Here is a 25,808-nt window from a genome sequence, read left to right on the forward strand (position 1 = left end):
AGTTCAAGGCCAGCCTGGTCTACAGAGTGAGTTCAGGACTGGCTCTATAACTACTGAGAAATCCTGTCTCAAAAAACTAGAAAAAACTAACCAAACAAAAAAGCCCCCCCAAAAGACCCCTTGTGTTTCATCTTCCCCAGGAAATATTATGAGACTTTTATATAATTGTTAGGTTAGATATTTTTATTTATTTGTAATTGGAATTTCCAAATCACATTAAAAGGGGATATACAGTGAAAACTGTATGCTAGATAGAGCCCCACATGGAGCAAGTACAAGGCAAAGGGGGCTGCTTTGCTATTTATCTAGAGTTTGGCTGTAGTCCTAGCTCTGCAGCCGAACTTGAGCTATGCTGGGGCATGAAAGAACTTTGTATAATTGAAGCTGACCAAGAGAGGTACAACAGGGACTGGAGAGATGGCTTCGTGTTTGAGAGCACTAAATATTCTTCCAGAGAACCTGAATTCAAATCGAAGCACCCATGTGCTTACAAATGTCTATAACTCTAGTCCCAGGGGATCCAAGGGCACCAGGCCCCCATGTGATATACAGACATATATGCAGGCAGAAGGCCCATACATATAAAATTAATTTAAACCAAAGGGGGTTGGGCACAGTAGTTAATATGCCCACCATTCTGGACTTTGCTTCTGGGCAGCTGCCTGGAACCCTTTCTGAAGTCCAGGAGAGGAGGAGTAAAGGCACGGTAGACGACCATTTAACTGCCTTTGGTGTGTGTGAGAGCTCATCTGTAATCTGGTTCTAAAGAGGCATACACATAAGTGCTTCAGAAGCTGGATGTGAAACCTTAGAGTGAAGAGGAGTCTTTGGCCCAGCCCCAGGCGCATACAAAACAAATAGTTCATATGCAGATTGTGAAATCCTAAGTAGAGCAAAATGTCATCAAACACAGTTCATATTAAAGGTGGGGGGGAGATTAGGGTCTGGAGATTAGGTCTTAACCAATGACCTATTGATTAAGAGCATTGGCCACTCTTCCAAAGCACCTAAGTTCAATTCTCAGCACCCACATATCACAACTGTCTATTATTGTCCAGTTCCGGGAACCTGACACCCATGGCAAAAACACAAATGCACATAAAATAAAAAAAAATATTGTTTTAAACCCGCAATATAAAAAAAGAAAAATGAGTTAAAACCAGATGTGATGGTGAATGCCTGTGATCCCAGTACTAGGGATTGTGGCAGGTTCTGACTAACTGAGCTATAAGTGAGACTCTTTCTCAAAAATAAATAAGGAAGTTCAGAAGAGATCGTGAATATTTTCAATTCACTAACAAAAGTACAAGAACAGTTTTCCTGTGACAAAGTCACCTAATTAGTTCCCCAATTCCCACTTGGAAACAAGCAGGATTTTTTAGTGATACTAAATGCAGACTTAAACATTTATGCCCATACCCCCCTCCTTTATTTATATTTCTCTCTCTTTCTCTCTCTCCTCTTCTCCCTCCCCCTTCTCTCTTTCTTTCTCTTTTTTTCCAAGACAGGTCTGTAGCCCTGGCTGTCCTGGAACTTGATCTGTACTGTAGACTAGGCTGGCCTTGAACTCCCTGAGAACCACCTGCCCCTGCTTACCAAGCATTGAGATTAAAGGTGTGCACCACAACCACAGCACAAATATATGTTTTACTGTTACTTTAATATGGTCCTATGCCAAGAGAGTGATGTGCTGTGACTGCACTTTTTTCCTGTATGTAGCTTACTTTTAACTTTTCTTAAATTAATATTTGCCTTTTTATTGTTTTGTTTCTTTGGTTTTCGAGACAGGGTTTCTCTTTAGTAGCTTTGGAACCTGCCCTGGAACTTGCTCTGTAGAACCAGGCTAACTTTGAGCTCACAGAGATCAACTTGCCTCTGCCTCCCAAGTACTGGGATTAAAGCTTGCCACACTTTTTAATTAATTGGTTTTCTTTGAATCTCTTACTCTCTTCCACCTGGCAACAGTTCTATGCTTCATTCTTAGCGCAACTTTTCATAAATCCGGGCTGTCCCTGTCTTCATGCATTTCTTCCTAGCACTCTCTAGGCCTGCTGTTACTCTGGGAAAGCCTTTGTTTTGCTTTTTTCTGATTTCTCTGACTTTTCTTGGTTTATTTTCTTATGTTACTGATACTCATTCATCCTTGGTTGACACTTAAGATATATAAGGACAGTGTGGGGCTCTGGAGGTAGAGTGCTTACCTCAAATGTGTGAGACCATCCTTTCGTAGGGTTTTTGTTGTTCTGATGAAACATGAAAAACATCTTGGGAGGAAAGGATTTATTTCAATTATACTTCCATATCACAGTTCATCATTAAAGGAAGTCAGGTCAGGCATTCAAACAGGGCAGGAACCTGGAGACAGGAGCTGATGCAGAGACCATGAAGAGATAACATTAATTGGCTTGCTCTTTATGATTTGCTGAGAAATCTCGGACCAATAACCCCCACAATAGTCTGGGCCATCCCACATCAATCACTAACTAAGAAACTGCCCTATAGGCTTCCCTGTAGGATCTTTTGGAAGCATTTTCTCAATTGAGGTTACTCTTAGATCACTAGCTTGTGTCAAGTTGACATAAAAACTAGCCAGCATTACAGAAGCAAACACAAACGAAAAAGCAAAATAGTTTTAAATATTTTCTCATCTGTCTTTAGTAAATAACAAATATTAAGCAAATAAGATATTTATTGAGTACAATTTTTTTTTTCGGTAATAATGGCACATCTATCACTTGTCAAATCCAGGGGATGGCAAAATGACTTAGCAGGTTAAAAGAACTTGTGCCAAAGCCTGATGACCTGAGTTGAATTCCTAGGACCAATATTGTGGAAGGAAAAAACTGACTCCTGTAGGTCACTCTAAACTGTAAACACATCATTCCATGGTATATGCTCACGTACATATGTACACATAAAACATAAATAAAAATTAAATAAAAAAATTAGAAAAGATTGTCAAATGAAGAACCGAAGCTAATTCAGAAAGTGTTGAAAATAGTATAATATTCTTAACTACTTTGAGATTTTTTTTTTAATTCACTTCAAATACTTGGTTAATAGAATAAAACTTTATTCTTGGAGTTCTTACAACTGCCCTCTAGCTTTTTATCATTATAGTTTTATATGTGTTATTTTTATTTGTTAATAGGAGCCACAAAATTTAAGATAAGCCGTGTCTTAGGTAGTTTGAAAGGTTTATTTCATGTTGGTTCCCATGAAAATGGATAGGGTGGTTTCAGATCAGAGTGATCTACTTTCAGGCGGTGTTAAATAGGTTTTACAACCAGAAAACAGAATATGAATCTATTTCATAAAAATACAGTGGAAGAAATAGAAGGGAGTTCTTGTTGGGTGTTGAGGTTTCAGTGTCATTTAGAATCTGCCACATACATATGGTTTACAATCAAACCTTGTGAACACAAGGGCAGAATCTGACATTCTGCTTTCCTGAAGTCATAGGTTAGTCATCATTGTTTCTAAAAGAGTGACCAGTTCCTCTGACCAGCCCAGTTATGTGATTGTCTTGGACAGGGAGCCCTGTTATTGCCTTCCTGTGAAGAGTGTGTGGGAGAAATTTCCCTTTAGTAAATCTCTGTGTATAATATAAAAATAAAACAAAAAAACCCTTAAATAGTGCATGGAGTTAGGGAAAGGAAACAGAAAGAATGTTGAAGGAGACTGCAGCTCTGCATACAAGAAGGGCAAAGAATTGTTCATGCAACTTGAGGGAAGTGCTACATTCCCTGTGAGGTGTTCTGATGGATTGCTTCCTTTTGCTTATGACTTGTTTTAAGTAGAATGAGCTTTATATATTCTTTGTTTAGAGACTAATGTAGTAGTGTATATTAACATTGATGTTATTAAGATGGAGATATACAAGCCTGCTAAGAAAATTTTGAGTTAAAAACCTTACTCTTTATCAAGTTTTGATTAAAGTGTAGAAACCATGTAAAGACACTTTTTAGTATTATCTAAATAATCAAGCAAGTTTTATGGGTTATTTTTATGTTTTACAGATATGGCTATATCAGAACTTAATTAAGCACAGCTCTCTGTTTGTAAAGCAGTTGGATGGATCAGAGAGACTGACCTGCTTATTTCAAATAAAGAGGTTGATGAGTCTTTGTTGCAGGTAAGTTTTGTCATAGTTGGAAACCTAAAAATGTGTGAGATATCTTTAGAATTTAAGTGGTTTGGGAAGCAGCTTTGTTTTGTTTTATTGGGTTCCTTTTTTTTTTTTTCTTTTAATGTGTATGGCTGTGTACCACGTACATGCCTGGTGCACAAAGAGACCTGAAAAGGGTATGAGATCCTCTGGAACTGGACTTACAGAGTTGAGCCACCTTATGGGTGCTTGGAACTGAACCTCAGTCCTCTGGTAGAGCAACCAGCACTCTTAATCACTGAGCCATCTCTCTAGCCTTATGATTTTTTCATTTCTTTTTTTTTAAAGATATGAACTTGTTTTTTAGCCCAGGCTGACCTTGAATCCAAAGCAGTCTTCCTGCCTTGGCCTCTCAAGTGCAGTAGTAAAATATAGATACCTTTTTAGGAAGACATAGATGTTAGTTAGTACTGGGGGGAAGGGGCATTAAAAAGGGAAAGAGAGGACGTGAGGTACCTCATCAGAAAGTCTTTGTAATGAGATCATTTGGAGGTCAGGATGGTTCTTGACGTGCTAGGTCAGAGCTAGCCTGTAGAGGAGAGCCAGTGCAGATTTTTAAGCGTCTTGGCTTTATGTGAGCAAGTGGGGAGCCAAAGGAAAGTTTTGATGAAGGTCACACAGCGTGATTTTTTTTTCTAAAATTTTCAACATAAAAGAATTAAAAAAAAAAGCCACACCTGTTGCCTGTTGTCTTGAGTCAGCAGTTCTTTTTTGTTTGCTTGTTTGGTTTTTTTGTTTGTTTGTTTGTTTGAGACTGACTATGTAGACCAGGCTTGCCTTGTGATTAATTAAGGTGTGCATTACCACACCTAGCATGGAGTGATTTAATTGCAGTCAACCAGTTGAATGTTTTGCTGAACCATTGTAATTTCTGTCTCATGGAGTCACTCTATTCCCCAGATACTCCCATATCCAGGTCTAGAAAGAAGGGTCCTTCTACAAACCCCAGTGTTATGATCACTTTGAAAATGGTTAAGATTGATGTTGCCTGAATCCAGAGAGTCCAAGCACCTAGACTGACAGACCCAGTGTAGCATTGGGTGAAATTCTCAGTCCGTTCTCAGGTTTTTGAGACAGAACCTGCAATGATAGAGTATACTGATTCTGTATCCAGAACTATACCCTCCAGTGTATACTTTGAGGATGTGTTGGAAATGACTGAAGAGTAGTGATAGCTGAATCTGAAGGTATGGGCTACAGGTTAGTCACTCTAGGCAGGAGTGAAGCCTGGGGCTTTGATGAAGGTGTGTTCAAGAAACAGGTGAGTGAAGGGTTTTAGAGACTATGGGAACTTTAACCTAGATAGGACTCTAATGACTTGTGTGAAAGATAACAAAAGACTGGCCCTGGGGGGGCTGCTGAAAAGAGCAAAAGGAACCAGCTGATTAAAACTGAGGTGGAGCAGAGGGATAGGTCAGAATGAATACTTTCATCTAAGCCTCAATGAGGTTAAAGCCAGATTCTCAGATGAGTATGGGTCAGGTCTTAATGTTTCAATGTGAAGCTGTCTGGATGCTGTAGCTGACTCAAATCTGCTTTCTCTTCCTGATTGAAATCTTTGCTTTCTATAGCCTGTTTAGTGTTTGGTAGGACCTATGGCTCTGCCAAGTAAAGAAGCAGCCTGTATGAGCTGGGCAGAGTGCTCTGGAGCCTGTTTGGAACTATCTCAGTTATTCATTTTCCCCCTCAGCAATACCCTTGGTCTGCTGCAGCAGTGAAATAATGGAGTAGCAGAAGCATCCATAGAGAGAAATAGATGAGGAACAGATTGAGGATAGCATTTGGAGAAAAAAATCATACCTGGTCTTTTGAGGAGTTAGCCTTGATGGTACAGAAGGAAGACTTTCCAAATTAAGAGAAAAGAAAATGATATAGTTCCAGGTCATGACATGTAGCCTTGGAGGGGTAAAAAAGAACAGTTTATCTATACTGTCAAGAGGCAAATAGTGAGAAAATAGGCAACAGATGTGAGCCCATCTTTGAAAACAAAACCTCTCTCTAAATTGGATCAGCACACACTTGAAAATATTACCAGTATTAGAGAAGTAGAAATCCATGTTGTGATACATACGCATAGACTCAGAGTTGCTGGATTCTAATGCTTCCTACCAAGTGCTAGGTTGTGGTGCAGCCAGGACTTCCTCTCACAGTGTCTGTGGGAACCTGGTGGCTTCATGTGCAATTTAGATTTGGGATCCAGTAATTCTTTTTTTTTAAACACTTATTTATTTATTTATTTATTTATTTATTATGTATCCAGTGTTCTGCCTGAATACATGTATGCCAGAAGAGGGCACCAGATCTCATAACAGATGGTTTTGAGCCTCCATGTGGTTGCTGGGAATTGAACTCAGGACCTTTGGAAGAACAGCCAGTACTCTTAACCTTCTGAGCCATCTCTCCAGCCCCCGATCCAGTAGTTCTGTATGTAGAAAATACCCAGAAGAGATGAGTCATTGAATACACTGGAGTTTGTCATTAAATATTCTCCCAGCTTTCCTCTGAGACACAGTTTCCCAACCCCAGATGTAACATTTTCACATGGGGAGACAGTAGTTCAGTGTACTCAGGGATTGAGGTTTGCAGGTGTATTATGCGATAAGCCTCAGAGAGACAGTAAACAGAACCAATACACTGAGCACACTGTACATCTTCTTTTGCATAAAAAAAAACCCCAAAAATACAGCCGTATCCACGGATACAGAGACAAGTGGTAGAATGGAACATGAGAAGAGGGTTGACTGGAGACACCTAAGATCAGCTTCCTTTTCGAGGTTGTATGTGTCTTTCAAGTATGGGATGTAGAAGAGTGTATAACAATGCCTATGCCGTCAGTTTTAAGAAAAGACATGGAGGAACTGGAGAGATGACTCAGTGGTTAAGAGTGCTTGCTGCTTTTGCAGAGGACTGGAGTTCAGTTCCTAGTACACAGCCACCTGTAACTATATTCCCAAGGAATCTGACACCCTTCTCTGGCTTCCCACAGGCACCTGCACTCATGTGCACATATACACATAGTCACACACATATACATATTAAGATTTTTTTTAGGGCTGAAGAGATGTCTCAGAGGTTAAGAGCATTGGCTGCTCTTCCAGAGGTCCTGAGTTCAATTCCTAGCAACGACATGGTGACTCACAACCATACAATGAAATATGGTGCTCTTTTGGTGTCCAGGCAAAACATTGTATATGTAATAAATAAATCTTAAAAATTTTTGAGTCATAGAGCCTTTTTTAAATTTTTTTTATTTGTTGTGACTGAGTCTCCATCTATAACCCCAACTGGCCTGGAATTCACACAAATTTGCCTGCCTCTGTGTCTTACTCAGCCTTCTGAATGGTAGGATTACAGGCCTGTGACACTACACCTGGCTGGAGGCCATTTTCAAATCAGACTGTGATAATTAAGATTCCTTTTGTCTGTAGTTCTCCTCCTAGCAGGCGGGGAGGCCTCAGTCAGGATAATGCTGGACCAAAGAGAGTGTGCTGTTCTGTACTGTTAGGAACCTGCAGGTCTGGACAGACCTGATGTCACTGGTTGCAAAGGCACTTTTTACAGAAAACTTTACCCAGGTGAAAATGTAATTTCTCTTCCAACAATCCATGGGCTATGGTTTTCTGTCACTGTTTGTAATATTTGGTTGTCCTCTTCTGTCTCTCCCTCTGAAATGGAATATTTTTCATGTCTACCTGCTAAAGGGATACTGTTGACACATGATAAAAGACTCGGGCATTCTGAACATTGTTGCTTGAGCAGTAGTGCAGTGACTCACATGCTTGTCACAGAAACTGGAGCCGTCAGGGAAACTGGCAGCCCTGACTTTCTAGTAAGTATGTGAATCTGTTTTACAGGTTGCTGCAAAACTGTAGTGATGACAGTTTGAATGTTGCACTTCCAATGCGAATGCTTGAGGTGTTTTCATCTGAGAATACATACTTGCCTGTTTTACAAGATTCTAGCTATGTGGTGTCAGTGATTGAACAAATTTTGCACTACATGGTTCACAATGGTAAGTGGGGCAAACCTGTGGAGGTGGGCATTGTTGTGGAGGCATGCATTGTCTTGTGTGCTGTTGAAGGATGGTACTGCTCTGAACAACACACTATGATCTTCAGTACAGAAGCTGTGCGTGTGTGTGCCTTCTGGGAGAGTGACGCAGCCACTGAGTTCTAGCATTGGTCCCAACCTCTAGAAATGCAGAAGTCTTTTCAGTGTCTGTACATAATTATTCATTGTTTTATAAAAAACAAGTTCCTCTGGTTAATCATAAAAGGAGCTGGTTTAAGGCCGAGTGTGGTTTTACGTGCCTTTAATCCCAGCCTTTGGGAGTAAGAGGGCAGGCAGCCCTTCTGTGAGTTTGAAGCCAGCCTGGTATGCAAAGAGTTCCAGGACAATCGGGACTGTTAAACAAACCCTGTCTTGGAAAAACAAAAAATGTTGGTTGTTCTTGAAAGTTATAAATTACTGTTACTACAAAGTGTTGATAACTGATTTTTATTGAAGTATAAACCTATATAGATTAGCTGATATATATTCAAACCACAAAAATTATGGTCTCATTCATTTTTACTGTTTGTAGAGCTTAGTAAGTGTAAATACCCCTAACTTGCTTTGGTAAAAATCTCAGAAAACTACTGACTTAGTGAAAATCACAGTGAAATTTATTGAGTTTGATTTTCTAAGAAATAGATTCATGATGGCATTGAACTTGAATGAATTTGTATAATGTATATATCCAGTTCAGGCTAAGCATTTGATGATAATTTTCTTTTTCCTGTTTTCTAAAACTATTAGGAAGATAATCATGAGCTGCACCTTCTTTGAAATGTTTCTAAAAATGAAAGGTGATTGAAAATCTCCCATTAAGGGGGCTGGAGAGATGGCTCACTGGTTAAAGGCTCCTTCTAATCTTCCAAAAAGACCTGGGTTCAATTCCTAGCACCCACATGGCAGCTCATTGCTGCCTGCGCCTCCAGATTCAGGGGATCCCACACCTTCACACAGACATACATGCAGGCAAAACATGAATGCACATAAAATAAATAAATAATTTTTAAAAATCTTCCGTTAAAAACTGCTGCTTTTGTTGTGTGCAGTGGTATAGCTGTTTTTCAGTTGTTTTAATGAATTATTTTGTGGTGTTACTGTCCAGATTGTGGTCTTTAAGTATGTTGTTGTTTCTTCTAAAAGAAACTTGGGAGCTCCTACAGACAAGCAGGTCTTGGTCAGGCTAGCAAGGTGAGACAGACATTCCACCAATAGTTGCTGGGTAGCATGAAAGTCTTAAGGATACTGTAGACTGAAAGACATTAACATGTCTGAATCCATGATTTCATTATAACACTAAGGGAGCCTACAACATTAATTCCATTCTGAGGTGTTTGGAGTGTAATCAGAAGGTCACATTATGGATCTTACTAGGATTATAGGAATACGAGTCAAACATGTTGATTAAATAAAATTAATAACACCAGACAGTTGGCAACTTGATTACTTAGTAGCTATTTGTGATATTAAGAAGTACTAATTCTTGAGGCCAGCCTGATCTACAAAGTGTGTTCCAAGACAGCCAGTGCTATTACAGAGAAACCCTGTCTTGGGATGGGGAGGGGGAAAGTACTAATTCATTTTTAGCTATGATAATGGTCCTCTTAAAATATTTTGCAAGTCCATGGTGGCACACACCTGTAATCCCAGAACTCAATAGGTAGGCAGATCTCTGAGTTCAAGGCCAGCCCGGTCTACAAATCAAGTTCCAGGCCAGCCAGAGCTGTTACACAAAGAAACCCTATCTTGAAAAAAAAATTTAATCTTTTCATGATATACTGAAGTAATTATGTTTTAGGTTTGCTTCTGAATGCACAGGTAACGGTGTGTCAATACCGGCATTGTAGGCATTATTGATGCTAACTAAGCAGTAGATATGAGAGTCTATGTGCCATTCAGGTCTTAGCAAAATAAATGTAGCTGAACGTGGTGACTCACCTGTTACCATAGCACTTGGGAGACTGAGGAAGGAGGATTGCTATGAGTTTGGTGCCAGACTGAACTACAGAGTGAGACTCTTCACCTTTTCATCCATCTAACTTTATAAAACATTTAAAAATTGATAATGGTGGAGCTGGAGAGATGGCTCAGTGGTTAAGAGCACTGCCTACTCTTCCAAAGGTCCTGAGTTCAGTTCTCATCAACCTTATGGTGGCTCACAACCATCTGTAATGAGATCTGGTGCCCTCTTCTGGCCTGCAGGCAGACACAATACTTTATACATAATAAATAAATCTTTTAAAAAAAATGATGATGACAATTGAGATACCTCAATGAGTAAAGACACTTTCTTCTGGAAACTTGAACTGAGTTCAATTCCTGGGTTCATCAATGTAGAAGAGAACAGATTCCTCCAAATTATCCTCTTAGGCTTCCCAAAAATAAATATATTTTTAAAAATTTTAAGGCATTTCTCTATTGTAATGAAAAAGGGCACTAAATATAAATGCATTTTCCCCGTTTTTTTTTTTTTAGGGTATTATAGATCTCTCTACTTATTGATTAATAGCAAACTTCCATCAAGTATTGAATATTCCGATTTATCGCGAGTTCCTATAGCAAAAATTTTGCTGGAGAATATCCTAAAACCATTGCACTTTACATACAGCTCTTGTCCTGAAGGTGCAAGGTGGGTGAGTGAAGATTGAGCAGTCACATGTTTTCTTTATTAGTATGTCATGGTTCATGGGGAAGTGTGCAGTGTACTTTTCTCTGTCTCGCCTGTGCCTAACCTAAATTTGTAATTCTGATGATCTGGCTATTTATTTCCTGCTCTTTAGTACCCATCATGAAAAAAAAACATTAATAGAAAAGATATAGGGGCTGGAGAGATGGCTCAGTGGTTAAGAACACTGACTGCTCTTCCAGAGGTCCTGAGTTCAATTCCCAGCAACCATATGGTGGCTCACAGCCATTTATAATGAGACCTGGCGCCCCTTCCTGGCTTGCGAGCACACATGGAAGGAATGCTGTACACATAATAAATAAATATTTTAAAAAATAGAAAAGATATAAAATCAAGTTCTAGTCTCTGCTTTGGAATATAGATTATTTTTACTTAGGAGAACTTTTGGGGAAGTGATTTTAATCTGTGATTTGATGGGTGAGATGTTTTGATTCTCTTTAAATCCCTTTTCCTTTTCAGACATCAAGTTTTCTCAGCCTTCACAGAGGAGTTTCTGGCAGCACCTTTTACTGATCAAATTTTTCATTTCGTCATTCCGGCGTTAGCAGATGCACAAACCGTCTTCCCTTATGAGCCCTTTCTGAATGCATTATTGTTACTAGAGAGTCGAAATTCAAAACGGAGTAGTGGAGTGCCATGGCTCTTCTATTTTGTTTTAACTGTTGGCGAGAACTATTTGGGTATGAAATGCAAGGTGTACTTTTCCTAACTCCTGTATAGATAGTTGAGCAGATGAGTCAGAAGACTGCAGTGACATTTTAGCATGAATTTCACAAATTGTTAGGAATCTTGAAGTCCAGGCTGTTTTCCTCATTCCCATTTTTGTGATCAAAAAGCAAGATAGGAGCTTTCCCAACCCTTAGCATTTAGTTCCAACACTGGCTAATTGAAGAGAGGGTCATATTCCACAAGTTGAAGGCTTAGTACCATGAAACTGCCTGCACTTCAGACTCTGTTGCATAAAATGGATTGTTATCTTTGCTCCTGACCAAGTTACAAAATTGGGGTTCCTGAAACCCCTTCTTTGAGCCTGATAGTTTACTAAAGTCTGAGAAGCATGTTGACTATTGTATTGCAATCATTACAGCTGAACAGCCAATAGTGTTGAGGTCTGTGGGGAGGGTATGGGGACTTGAACACTTATCTGGTATGTTCAGGCCCTCGGAACCTTGTTCCAGTTTCAGTAGCCCTTTTCCTGATCACCTCTCTTTAGAAGCTGGGATTGGGTTTAAAGTAAAAACTCTTGCCTGCTTATCACTTTACCTGTCCAGGTATTAGCACACCTTTAGGCTGTTTAAGCCTTCAGTAACCTTAAGCAAAAACTCAGTGGGTGTGGCCAGAAAGGGCTTGCAGGAGTGACCAGAGACTTTGCTGGTTCCCTGAAACAAAGACCAAATTCATTGCATAGTGTGCGGCAGTTTGGATTTAATTAAAACAGTAGGGCCCGTTCAAAATTACCTCTCTGGATGAAGAAAGTGATGCCCAAAATGTCTGAAGTAACTCTTGGTAACTCATGTGCTGATTGTTTTTCAAAGGAGCACTGTCTGAGGATGGCCTGCTGATTTATCTACGAGTGCTCCAGACCTTCCTCTCTCAGCTACCTGCTTCACCCTCTGGTACAGGCTGCCCTGATTCCACCAGTGACTCTGAGGATGATAATGAGGAGACTGACCAACCTACCAGCCCTGTAAGCAACCATACTAGAAGTATTCTTCTAGCTACTCACCTTTAGTTCTAAAGCCAGGAAAGTATACAGGCCCTGTTAATCTAAACTGGTCAGTCTTGTCCCCTGTCTACTCTTATTTCTACAGCTACTCCCAATCCCAGAATCAACTTGAGTGTCTCAGTTTGCCAAAGGAAATAAAAGAATTAAATGCCGCACTTGCTGCTCAAGCAGCTTCCTTAGCATTGTATGACCAACATCAACTCCCTCTGAGAGAGGCTGGGGAAGTAAAGTTATATACAGTCTGCTTCCTATCTATGTTAAGATGTGGTGTAAGCTTTGTTACAGGATGCTCTTCCTTCCTGTGAGCAGAGGCTGATTTAGGAACAAAAGCGTGTATAAACCCCCTTCCTGACTGTGTTTTATTGCTGTTTCCATCTATGGAAAATGTTACTTCATTTTAAGTCATTCCCTCCCCCATAGTACATAATGGTTTTAGGGGATCTCTTAACACAGTTTTATGCTTCGATTCCTCTTTTCTTTCTCCTGTCCTGGAGATAATTCTTTCTTCTTTAGGTTGAGAGTTAATTATCAAGTTATAAATAAACCAAGAACCACTCATTTCTGGGCCAGATATTTCGTTCTAGTTTTTTTTCCCCTTATATGTGTATAGGTTGTTTTGCAACCATGTCTGTCTGTCTGTCTGCCAAATGCATGCAGTGCCCTCAGAAGTCAGAAGAGGGTGTTATATCCCCTGGAGACTAGAGATATTTGTGAGCCACCATGTGGGTACTGGTAATTTAACCCAAGTCCTCTGAAAGAGCAGCCCGTATTCTTAACAATGGAGTCATCTCTCCAGTCCCCCTTTTAAGACTTTTTAAAGACAAGATCTCGTGTAGCACCTCTAGCTGAACTAGAACTTACTGTGTAGCCCAAGCTGACCTTGCACTTAAGCCATTCTTATGCCTCTGCCTCCTAAGTGCTGGAATGACTGGTGTGGGCTGCCACACATAACTCTTTTTGGGGGTGGGCACAAGGTTTCACTGTCTAGCCCTGGTTGGCTCCAAACTCATAGAGATTCTCCTGATTCTGCCTCCTGGGTGCTAAGATTAAAGGTATAACTGCTAAACCCGTATTTTAAATTTTATTTATTTTGTAGGGTTGGGGATTAAACTCCTGGCTTTGAGTATGCTAGATAAGTGGTCTACCTCTGAGCTACTTCCCTAGTCCACCTGACTTCTTCTTAATTCTTAAGAATTTAAGTATATTTTGTTGGCACATAAAAATTATATGATGAGCTAGGCAGTGGTGGCACGTGCCTTTGATCCCAGCACTCAGGAAGCCGCAGGCGAATCTCTTGAGTTCAAGGCAGCCCAGGTCTACAGAGTAAGTTTCAGGATAGCCAGGCTACACAGAGAAACCCTGTCCTCAAACAAATGACAAATTACATGATGGGGTGGGTCTGGTGGAGTACACCTTTAATCTTTTCACTTGGGAGCCTGAGGCAAGCAGATCTCTGAATTTGAGACCAGCTTGGTCTACAAGAACCAGTTCCAGGATAGCCAGAGTTACACAGAGAAACCATATCTCAAGAGAGAGAAGACAGACAGACGATGGCAGTGGAACTAAGGAACTGAGGATGTAGTTCAGTGGTAGACTACTCTCTTGCCTAGCATGCCCCAGTCCCTGGGTTTCATTCCTAATAGCATTCCCTCTGCAGGGGAGAAGGGGAAAAAATAAAACCACCCTGAAATAGGGATAGATAGGCTATCCTTATTTACTGGGGTAATAATTTAGAACAATTTGTCACTAATTTTATTGGGTCAGATCCGATAGGTTTATGGTTATATTACTACCTTTTCTTTCCTCTGATACTTAATTAGGTAGAACTTAGTTTGATTAAAGGAGACCTCTCCAAGGTCAAAGTTGCTCTATAAGTCAAGTGCCATGGCTCACTACTATAATCATGGAAAGTTGAAGCAGGAGGATCTCAAGTTTAAGACCACCTTGAGCTACCTAGTGAGTTTTAGGGCAGTATGAACTATGTAGGAAAACATGTCTCAAACCCTCCCCGCCAAATATGTTTGCCCTCAACTCTTTTTTGACTTTCTGGTTTCAGAATAATGTTTTCACTTATGTATAGTAGTTAGCGAAATTTTGTGTCTCAAAACCAGCAATACTACCATTGTGTTCTCAAGGTTCAAGTTTAATGGCTGGAATTTAAGACTTTTACTCTAAAGGAGTGTTGGATTTGGTAAATTACTATAAGTTTTCAGATAGTTACAGTACTGTCACAGATACTCTCATTTATGTTTTTGTATGCACATATGTCGGAAAAAGCATATATCTTTAGTCAATACTGTAAATTAGTAAGCCACATGACATAGGTTTTATTCAATAAATTAAACCTAGTGAAGTTATCAAACACCAAATTTATTTTGTATTTTGCATATTTAAATTTTTTGTCTCATAATCTAAAGTAGAAATTTCACTAGATGATAGTTTCACTTGGTGTCTCAGTACAACTCAGATCAATGATATATGGAATGAATTTTTCTTAAGATATAAATGCTAAAGTATATGCTGAATTTTAGGCAGAACTCGAGCATTCAATAGTTGGTGTGCTGCTGTGGTGAACAGAGTTGACACCTGGCGGTGACTGTCCTTGAGGAGTTAGATTCCCTCAGGGTGTGTTAGAAACAATACTGGGAGGTAGTGGCTGATTGTTAGGTGAGGCTTTGTGTTTTCTCTAGAAAGGTGTAAAGTGATAGGTGATTGCTGGGTAAGTTCCAGTAGCACTGCACTCACTCAGATTCACTCTCTATTGTATGTAGGAGGATGGCAGGGTCTCAGCCCCATACATCACCGAAGAATGTCTGAGAAAGCTGGATACGAAGCAGCAGACCAACACCCTGTTGAACCTGGTGTGGAGGGACTCAGCCAGTGAGGAGGTCTTCACGAGGATGGCTTCCATCTGCCACACACTGATGGTGCAGCACCGTATGATGGTGCCCAAAGTCAGGCAGGTCTCTTGGGGTTGATGTGCACAGGTGGGGAAGTGTGCTATCTCCCTATGAATCATGGAATGTGAATTGTGACCTGTTTGTCTGTTTTCTGATAAAAGAGGACAAAGGATACTGGACTCGCCAAACCCTTCATAAAAATGAGAGACTTTTTTTCTTTATGTAACCATTTATTATTATTGTATATCCTTCCTGGCCCTGAGTGTGGTATAGTAGCAAATTTCTTCAGCTAGCTTTGCTTGCAGTAGTATCTTGCATATGAGTGTTTAGGCCTCAACATACATTTTTAAAATTTGGATTTATAGCTGTGTGTCAGTATGCTGAATTTCTTTCTAGGCTTTCTTCATGGTGTATTTTAGTCATGTTTCCTGTGGCAAATTACTATAGTCAGTAAAAATACCAACACATACATACATACATACATACATACATACATACATACATACATACATACAAATGTAAATTGTGAAAAAAACTTTTAAATGGACGGTGGGGGTGCACATCTTTAATCCTAACACCTGGGAGGCAGAGGCGGGCAAATCTCTATGTTTGAGGCCAGCCTGGTCTACAGAGCCAAGTTCCAGGACAACCTAGGGCACACAGAAAAACCTGTCAAGAAAAGAAAAGAGAAAGGAAACTTTTGGTTGGGATAAAGCAAAGTGTGTAAGTTTTTAAATGCAGCCTGTCACCTGGGCTCTCTGCTATAATGAGCCATCCACTCCTTGTAGTCAATTGCAGTAGAGCAGGTGTGAGACACAAAGGTGCCTCACCTTGATTGGGGCACATGATCAATAGCAGGAAGTCATCCCTTGCTTTGGATGGTAATTTTTGGACACGAGCATTGCTGCCTTGGTTGTGCTTAATTTCAGAGGTGTTTAAGGACAGGAGTGAATAATGTCCAGTGCGGTTTTAGAGTGGACCATGAGCCTTAGGGTCTCTCTAAGCATTTAAGAACATCCTTATCACAGCTGCTTTATCATCAAGAAAAGAAGAAACATACATGAATTTGTTCTTGCTGTTTGTTCTAGATTGATACATTTTAAAAAATACTTAAGCTAAAAAAAAAAAGAATAAAGCAACTTTCTGTGTTGGCTCAATTTTATGAGTACAGCCCTGTTTTCTCTAAGCAACTATCCAGGACTTTTTATTTTATTTATGTTTTAAATATAGTAAATTTTTTAATTTAGGCTGTCTTGTTTTTTGAGTATTTTCTAGTTTCAAAGCTGAGATTGGTGGGTTTAGTTTCTCTTTAGTGTTGGCTCTCAGGATTATAAAGGGTGTGGTAGTCCGTATTATACTGATAGAGATTTCTGAGACAATCATGGGTATGAAGAAAGGACAGAGAACTCTGTATGGAAGGACACAGTTCTGCATAAAGATGGAGAAAAGAATGATATTGTATTATTCTGTGGTTGTATAAATAGATTGGCTGCATCTACAGTGAGCTAGCTGGAATGATCCAGAGGTGGGGAGAACTCTTTCAACTGATGCTTTATGTTTAGTTTGTTATCGAGTCGCCTAATTTTCTTTGAACTAGTAACTTAGTTACAAACTTCTTTTTGAGACTGGGTCTTGCTATTTTAAATGAGCTCCTTAGGGAGAGCCTACACAGCTTTGGGCAGCTTTCTGGCAGCCATATTCATTGGTTATAAGCCCAAACCATGGGTTCATGTCTTGTCCTTTCATAATTTAGGGTAAATGGTTATGCTGGTAACTACAGTTTGTGTTAGGTTGTATATTAACTATTATGTAATGTGTGAATGGTTTATAAGTATTTCTATAATGCGTTAAAGAAAACAGTAAAGACATAATGAGATAAATTCTGTTTTCCTGTGATTTTGTGTCCTTTAAATTATGTTGTCAGAATATATCAATAGATTAGTAAACTTTGCTTTAAAATCTGCGTTATGTTTTTAGATCTTTATATGAACATCATATAAAACTAATTTGTTAAACATTTTAACAACTCTGTTGGATTCTTATCTAGTTTAAGCTAATTTCATGTAGTTTATTGTTAAACACAATAGAAATAGGACTGTTTTGTCAAGATTAGCACTATATTAATGTATTATGAGTTTTTGAAAGCTAAGTATTCTTTAAACATTTGTAAGAATTCTCAAGGCATAATTTATTGCTGATGTGGTAGCACATGCATATAGTGCTAGCACTGGAGAGGTAGAGGCAGGAGGATCAAGAATTCAAGACCATTTTTGGCTATGTGAGACTCTGCTTTCAGTATAAAAGAAGGGGAAAGGACATATGTAGATTTGGAAGAGATGCGCACCAGAATCATTTTAGAATCCCATCCGTTTTAAAGTTTTCATTTAGTAGTGTTAAGGAATGGTAAAGGATGGCAGCATCCTGAGTGGTGAACACCACTTCTCAACTAAAACAGGTTTATGTACTAGGGCTAGATGTGTGTTTTGACTGTTGTTTGAGTCAGTGTCTTTTTATGCACCTCCTCTATTTTTGTGTTTTTTTTTTTTTTTAATTATGTGAGGGGCAGTGCCCATGGAGGCTAGAAAAAGGTCAGGAGATCCTGGAGTTAGAAGTGGTTATAGGCCACCAGTGTAGCTGCTAGGATCTGCACTTAAGTCCTCTGCAAGTGTTGAGCCATATTTCCAGCCCTTAGGGTTTTGTTCTCAACACAGGCTTTCAGGTTCCCATGTAGCCCTGGTTGGCCTGGAACTTATAATAATACTCTTTTCTCAGTTTCCCAAGTACTCTCATGTGAGCTGCCACATTTATCTGGGAAAGTGTGTTTTTAGCGTCTACTCTTAAAAAAGAAAACCAATTAGTTCTACAGGGAAATGTCTGCTCAAAGTGGTTATAGTTTTAGTATTGAATTGTCAGTTTAACACAGCTCTGTATTTAAAGATTTTCTTCACTGGTCAATGGTGGCACATACCTTTAATCCCAGCACTCCAGAGGCAGAGGTGGGCAGATCTCTGTGAATTTGGGCCAGCCTGATCTACAAATCAAATTCCAGAACAGCCAGGACTGTTTCACAGAGAAACCTGTCTCGAAAAAAGATTCTGTTCTATACTTCTAGTTTATCTATCTATGGAGGTTCTCAGCTTATTCAAGGTGAACTAAGTTTTAATTTTTTTTATTTACCTCTGAGGATGTTTGGGATTTATTTTTAATCTTGCATATCTCAGAAGCAAACTGTTACATATCTTATTTTAGTACTTCTTTGCCAAGAAGTAATACCTTCAACAGCAAAATGCAAAGTGTGGCATTTCTACCCATATGCTAGAAGGATTGCATATGTCTTGCTATGTTTCTAAAACCTTGAGACCATAGAGGGTCTCAAGAGGGCAGGAATGTCTTGGGTATGAGTCATGTCTCCAAAGTGTTCACTTCTGTGGCTTCATATGGCCCAGAAGCACTGGCCTGAGTTTATAAAATTGTTGCTATTCCCGAATTAACTTACAGGGTTGTTACAGTGAATAAAGTATGAGTGCTTTTAATCTATCTCAGTACATGGCAAAAGCAAGTCACTTCTTTACTGCTTGGAAATAGAGCCCCAAACTAAATTACCTTTGGTAATTTAATTAAAAGGTCTAATAATTTATTTTATTATTGCCCATTGAATAAATACAGATATTTCAAATTCAGCCTTAAATATAACTTGAACTATGTAGCCTTTAAAATGACATTTTATGGCCGGGCATGGTGCCACATACCTTTAAGGTGAATCTCTGAGTTTGAGGCCAGCCTGACCTACAAGAGAGTTCCAGGAAAACCAGGGCTACACAGAGAAACCCTGTCTTGGAGGAAAAAAAATAAATGTTTCAGAAAGGTGTTATTCTTAGTAGAAATCTTAGTAGAACTACCATAAGATGATGTTTTAGAAGACCATCCAGTATAAATTAGACAAAAGGGTATATAATCGAGAAGGATTACTAGCTATGATTATTAGATATTTTATTAGATTATTGGTATATTAGATATTACTAGATATTTTCTGAATGGGTGAAGTGAAATACTGCTTTATCCTTGTTCTGTTTTGATTTGTTGTTGTTTTCAGAAAAAGCTTTAAAAAGGCATGCATTTTGAAAGCATATAAAATTACTATAGTTTTTAAGTTTAATTTCTTGATTGACGAGAACTAAAATAAGCAAATAGGGCCTATTAGGAAGGTTTCATGTGAAAAGTTTGTGGGTTTTTTTTTCCTTTTGTTTACTTATTATTTGGGAGAAGCGGCATTTGTATACCGTGGACTGTTTGTGGAAGACGGAAGACAGAAAACCTTTAGCAAAGAGTCCAATTTCTCCTTCCACCGTATGGGTCCTGGGGTTTATTTAAACTCAAGTTGTCAGGTTTGGTTGGCAAGTTTTTACCTACTGAGCCATCTCATTAGCCGTATAAGGAATGACACTCATATACATATACACAGATAAAAAGTTGAGCATGTGATAACTACTTTAAACATCTCAGATACAAGGGATGTATTATTTCCTAATATAGCTCTAATTTTCTACAGTATGGTTTTTTTTTCTTCCTTTTTTGGAGGTAGTACTGTAGCTCAGGCTGACTTAGAACTCATTGTGCAGTTTAGACTGGTATCAACTTGATGGCAAGCCTTCTGCCCCAGTGTTAGGATTATAGACACGAGCCACCAAACCCAACCTCTTTTTAAAATAGTCTTTTTCTAGTCTTTTGAAGTAGCTTTTTGTGGATAATAATGCCAGCAGACAGTATGGTTAAAGTTAGCCTAATTTGTCTCATAGTTGTGTTTCTTTTCTTTCTTTTTTTCAATTTTTTTTGTTTTGAGACAGGTTCTCCCTATATGTAGCCCTAACTGACCTAGAACTGTCTATGTAGACCCGGCTCCTCAACTTTACAGAGACTTATTTGCTTCTGCCTATCAAGTTCTGGAATTAAAGGCATGTACTGCCATGTCTGGCAACATACACGTTTTTAATATTTTTCATTGCTTTCAGAGGGCTCTTTAGAAGTTCCCACTGTAATTTTGAGTCTCACCCAGTCGTGTTTCAATGTGGAATTTCAGTGTTGATACCACTTCATCATGAACCTTTGACAGACATTTTTATAAATTTATAATACTTTTGAGATGGGCAAAAGTTCCCTTTCTGATACAAGCAGATTGTAAAAGGCAGTTTGCAAAATAATCTTTTTATTATTTTTTATTATTAATTATTAATATTTTGCTGATATATATTGGTGTTTTATTTGCACATCAGAAGAGGACCTCAGATCCCATGGGACTATAGTTACAGATGATTGTGAGTACTGGGAATTAAACCCAAGTCCTCTGGAAGATCAGCCAATGCTCTTAACTGTTGAGTCATCCCTCCAGTTTGCAAAATAATCTTAATAGAGCCTTGCCAGTTCAAGATTTTATGATTGCTCTGTGGGTACCCAGGCTTGAGATCCTGATTCTCAGGCAGCTGATGTGGGAGATCATGAGTTCTTAATCCCAGGCTAGGCTACACTGTCGAACACATGAAAAATGATTTCAGGAATCTGTGTAAATGTCATACTTTTCCCTGGTTTATTGTTTGTTGGTTGGTTTGTTTTTTGGGGTGGGGAGGGGATCTCATATAATCCAGGTTGGCTGCAAACTTTGCTGTATAGACCAGACTGACTTCAACCTGAGAGATCCACCTGCCTCTGCATCTTAGGTTGCTGGGATTTAAAGTGTGTGACATTTCACTACTAATTTTTTAAATAAAATTTTATTTTTAATTCTATATGTGCTGTGTATATGTTATAGCACATGTACCACAGTGGAGTGTGGATGCCAGAGGACAATTCTGTGAAGAAACTTTGTTTTTCCTTCTACCACAAACTGACTTGTATGCTAGTTATTTGGATTCTTTGCCCCTTGCTTTGTATATTAGGGTCAGTGCATGATGGGAACAGAGATGCCACATAAAGGACATGTGATTGTTGTGTTGATATTTAAGATATACAGTCTTCTCTTGTGGTGGTACTGCCTTTAAATTTTTATCTCACAATCATCCCTAATGTATCTCTTTCATTGTGAAAATTGTTTAGTTACATTTGCTTAATCAGTTGTTGTTTTTCTACTTTGTCTTAAGATGTGTTTAGTAAATCACATCCCTGTTTTACAGACATGTTTTTCCATCATCATTAGCCTATATTTTTGTTGGTTTCATCTCACATACAGGGATTTCATTTTTTAGGTTTAAATTCTGTTTTTTGTTTCTTACCCAAGGTCTCAAGCTGGTCTTGAACATGTTATGTAGCCAAGACTAGTCTTAAACACTTGGTCTTCCTTCTTCTGTCTCCTAACTGCTGGGATAAAAGTATATGCCACCACATTTAAATTAATATTATTGTATTTTAGTAAACCTTATTGTGGGGAGGGCAACCTAAACTTAAGTGAAAGCAGCTGTGAATTCTCAGTACTGATTGATCTGGGACTCAGTCTCAGGGCAGTAAGAGTAGGTGAGAGCCAGGCTTCCTGCAGCTAGGGCACGTGTTTTTGTTTGCTTGTTTTCAGTTTCTTTACCACGGAGCCCATGTCAGATGTGAGCTTTTGTGGTATTAATGTGAGTGTTCTAAATTGTGTACTGTCTTCACTGTATGGTTGCGTAGCTTTATTTTGTTTTTGTTTTGCTGTTTCTTTTATTTTTGACTTGGAAATTTGTGGTTTGTTCAGAAAAATCTATGTAGTGTAGCTTTGTTTTTTTTTAAGTTATGATTTGAATGAATAATTTCTTATTTTTCCTCTTTTTCTGTTTCTCTTCAGGCTTCTCTACAGTTTAGCCTTTAATGCCAGATTTTTGCGGCACCTTTGGTTTCTCATCTCTTCAATGACAACGCAGATGATCACAGGGTATGTGCTGCACAGGCTACAGATTCAGCCTGAAGGCATGGGAAGTGGCAGCTTAAAGAAAGGGTTGCATGGGTATTTAAGTTACTCCTTATACTTGTTCTGTCCTTTTTGAAAATTTTATTCTGAATGGCCTCAGTTTCACTCAAACACAGAAAAATTAGTGCCTAATTTTACAGTTAACCTATTTGTAAGCTTCATTTGCATGTTGGCTTTATCCAAAGGGAAATTTGTTTTGAAAATCTCAGACAGGGCTGGAGAGATGATGGCTCAGCGGTTAAGAGCACTAGCTGCTGCTCTTCCGGAGGACCCGGGTTCAATTCCCAGCACCCACATGACAACTTACAACTGTCTGTAATTCTAGTTCGCAGGGATCTGACACCCTCACACCAACACACATAAAATAAAATTAAATAAATTGTAAAAAAAAAAAAAAAAAGAAAAAGAAAAAAGAAAATCTCAGACATTGGGACTTTTCTCTTTGAAAACTTTGTTTCGTTTTATATGTGGGGGTGTTTGTTTTACCTGCACATATATCTGTGTACTACATGTATTGTTGATGCCTGTGGAGATCAGAAGAGACGTCGAATCCCTTGAGACTGTACTGGTGGTTGTTAGCTGCCGTGGGGGTGCTGAGAATTGAACCCCAGTCCTCTGGAAGAGCAGCCAGTGCTCTAAACTATTGAACATCTCTCCAATCCCTGCTCTGCTCCTTTTGTTTGTTTTTATAAAGCAAAAAACTAACCGGGTCTCAATGTGCAGCTAGCCTGGCTTGGAGCTTACAGTTCTGGCTCAGCTTCTGGAGTACTAGGAGTATAGGTGTGCACCATCTCATTCAGAAAACCTCTTATCAGTGGTAGGAAAACTTCCATTCGTGTATAGCATTATTCTGAATTACTTGGATCTTAATGATTCTTACATGAATAAGAGAGTTTTTCTCAACCCACTGTGGTTGGTAACACTCATGAAGGCTGAGTGGTTCAATCAACAGAGGTTAGAGACACCTAGATTAGATTCATACTTAGAAATTTTAAAATAAAAGGTTTTGGTGCATTTTAATCCTTCTGACATGACCTTGACTTAAACAATAGTTTACTTAGGGCAAGAGGAGATTGGAGATCATTAGGATGCAGGAAATTACCATTGACCTGTAAGTAACCCAGCTTAGCAACAGAGATACTGCTATGGTCTGCCTGATAATTGCCTGTTTGTTTATGACATTTGTCTTTTGGTGAGGAAATGGAGTCATGATGTGTGAAAGAAAAATGATAATGTTAATTATATTAAACTATTAATACTATGTTACAATGGCTAAAGTTATAGAGAGTTTTTAAAAGCAATTTTTAAAGATAGTCAGGAATTTGGAGTTTCTTGTTACTTGTTTACTATATTAAATAAATTCCAGAAACATAAACAATGTATTAGTATATTTGTACTTAACATCTCATCATACTACTTTTGGGAATAAAATGAAAAATGAAACACCTGATTTTTGTGAAAATGATAGTGAATTTAGTTTGAGAATAGTTTCACAGCAAGACTAGCTCAGTAGGGAGACTTAGGTCAGACTTAGGAGACACTCTCATTGTCTCATCAGGTAACAAGAGGTTCATGTCCAAATGAAATGCAGCCCAGGCCAACAAGTCTAGAAATGGGAGTGGGTAGATGTGTGGGTGTTTTGTTTTGTTTTTTTGAGACAAGGTTTCTCTGTGTAGCCTTGGCTGTCCTGGAACTCACTCTGTAGTCTACCAGGCTAGCCTTAAACATACAGAGATCCACCTGCCTCTGCTTCCCAAGTGCTGGAATTAAAGGAATGCACCACCACCAAGACACAACAAAAGGTTTGTTTTTATTCAAGTGTGTTCTTTCCAGTATTTCCCGTTGAAATGTGAGACAGTTTAGTTTCTAACTTACTGAAGTTAAAGCAACCGACAGCCAGCAAACAGGCAGCTTTACCAAAGGCTACTCTTCTTGTGGTCACTGCACTGTCCACAGAGGGCTCTCAGGGCATCCCTAGACAGGAAAAGCTGAAAACACTTCAAAAGGGGGAGGGAGTACTCTCCACGGACAGGTGCACATACTTATTCTGAGGGTTACTAATGGCAGGGATTCATTTGAAGTCTGTAATCAACCAGCTTTTGATGTCCTACTTGTCACATTAAATTATAGACTTTTTATTTCCTTCCATGTCTCTTGAGATTTATCTGATTTGAGAAGGATGTTTGAGTCTGTGTTTGTAATGTTAAGAATGGCCTGTGTTTCTTTTGTCCCTGGCCTCAGAGTCCACTGGTAACTCTTCTTCCAAGTTCCATTTTTCTTCATTCAAATGACAGTGATTAACTTCTTTTGCTCACCTCATGGAATTAAGGAGAGAACAAATAAGTTAGTGTTGGTTAACAGCCTTAATCGTCTGCCTGAGTGATCCTGCGGTGGCTTATGGTAATGTAAGGACCAAGATTCACAACAAGAGTGATTCTTCAGGGCTTGCCCAGCACTGCTTAAATGTAGGAAACAGTGTATACTCAGCAACTGTTTAACGCTTGCTGGACCTTGTTCCCTTAAATATTATATGCTTCTTGGTTTTAAGTGATTTTATGGCTCTTTGGGCTAGCAGGCTAAAGGGTACTGACCATTATCTCTACTAATCTCAACAAAATATATGGCAATGAATTAATTTTTTTGTGTTTATTGGAACTTTTTAAAGATTTATTTATTATATATACAGTGTTCTGCCTGCATGTCTGCTTGCAGGCCAGAAGAGGGCACCAGATCTCATTAGGGAGGTTATGAGCCATGTGGTTGCTGGGAATTGAACTCAGGACCTCTGGAAGACCAGCCAGTGCTCTTAACCTCTCTCTATCCCCTTTTGGAGTCGTCTCTCCAGCCCCTGTTGGAAAAAATTTTGTGGATGGCCTGGTGGCACAGTAAGGACTCAGGAAGTGGAGCTAGGTTCTATTCTCGTGGGACTGGGCAGGGGAAGAAACCACTATTGTACCTGCTTAAGTCAGCTCTCGGCTTTCCTGGTTTTGGTAGTATAATAGGACAGTATGTATGTCTGTATGGATGCATGCCCAAGTAGGCTGGAAGAGGACATCAGATCCCCTGTGACTAGAGTTAACAGATTGTTGTGACCTGCATAGTTTCTGTTCTCATTTTAGACCCTCCCTGAAGACAGTACCATGTAGATCCAAAGTTCCATCTTCATCTGCCTCACTCACCAAGACACACACACACACACACACCGCTCCCAGTAAGAACTAAAAGGCTTCTACTTTGCAACCATACATGTGTGGTATTGGCTTCTTGGTCTTCACCCCTGCTCCTGTCTCCAAAATGCAACTTTTGGGACACACAACTTTGATCCCAGCACTCAGGAGACAGAGGTAGGG

General features: G+C 39.1%; 1 protein-coding gene across 1 annotated transcript in view; it reads left to right on the forward strand.

Moving 5' to 3' along the window:
• Ube3c (ubiquitin protein ligase E3C) overlaps positions 1–25,808 on the forward strand; it is a 105,093-nt gene that overhangs the window by 22,634 nt on the left and 56,651 nt on the right. The window contains exons 5-11 of the mRNA XM_005367466.2: positions 4,020–4,135; positions 8,023–8,180; positions 10,694–10,847; positions 11,364–11,584; positions 12,440–12,591; positions 15,402–15,589; positions 22,336–22,422. Coding sequence (XP_005367523.1) covers positions 4,020–4,135; positions 8,023–8,180; positions 10,694–10,847; positions 11,364–11,584; positions 12,440–12,591; positions 15,402–15,589; positions 22,336–22,422 — 1,076 coding nt within the window. The remainder of the gene's footprint in view (positions 1–4,019; positions 4,136–8,022; positions 8,181–10,693; positions 10,848–11,363; positions 11,585–12,439; positions 12,592–15,401; positions 15,590–22,335; positions 22,423–25,808) is intronic.

Source organism: Microtus ochrogaster, unplaced genomic scaffold, assembly GCF_000317375.1.
Source record: "Microtus ochrogaster isolate Prairie Vole_2 unplaced genomic scaffold, MicOch1.0 UNK18, whole genome shotgun sequence".
NCBI lineage: Eukaryota > Metazoa > Chordata > Mammalia > Rodentia > Cricetidae > Microtus > Microtus ochrogaster.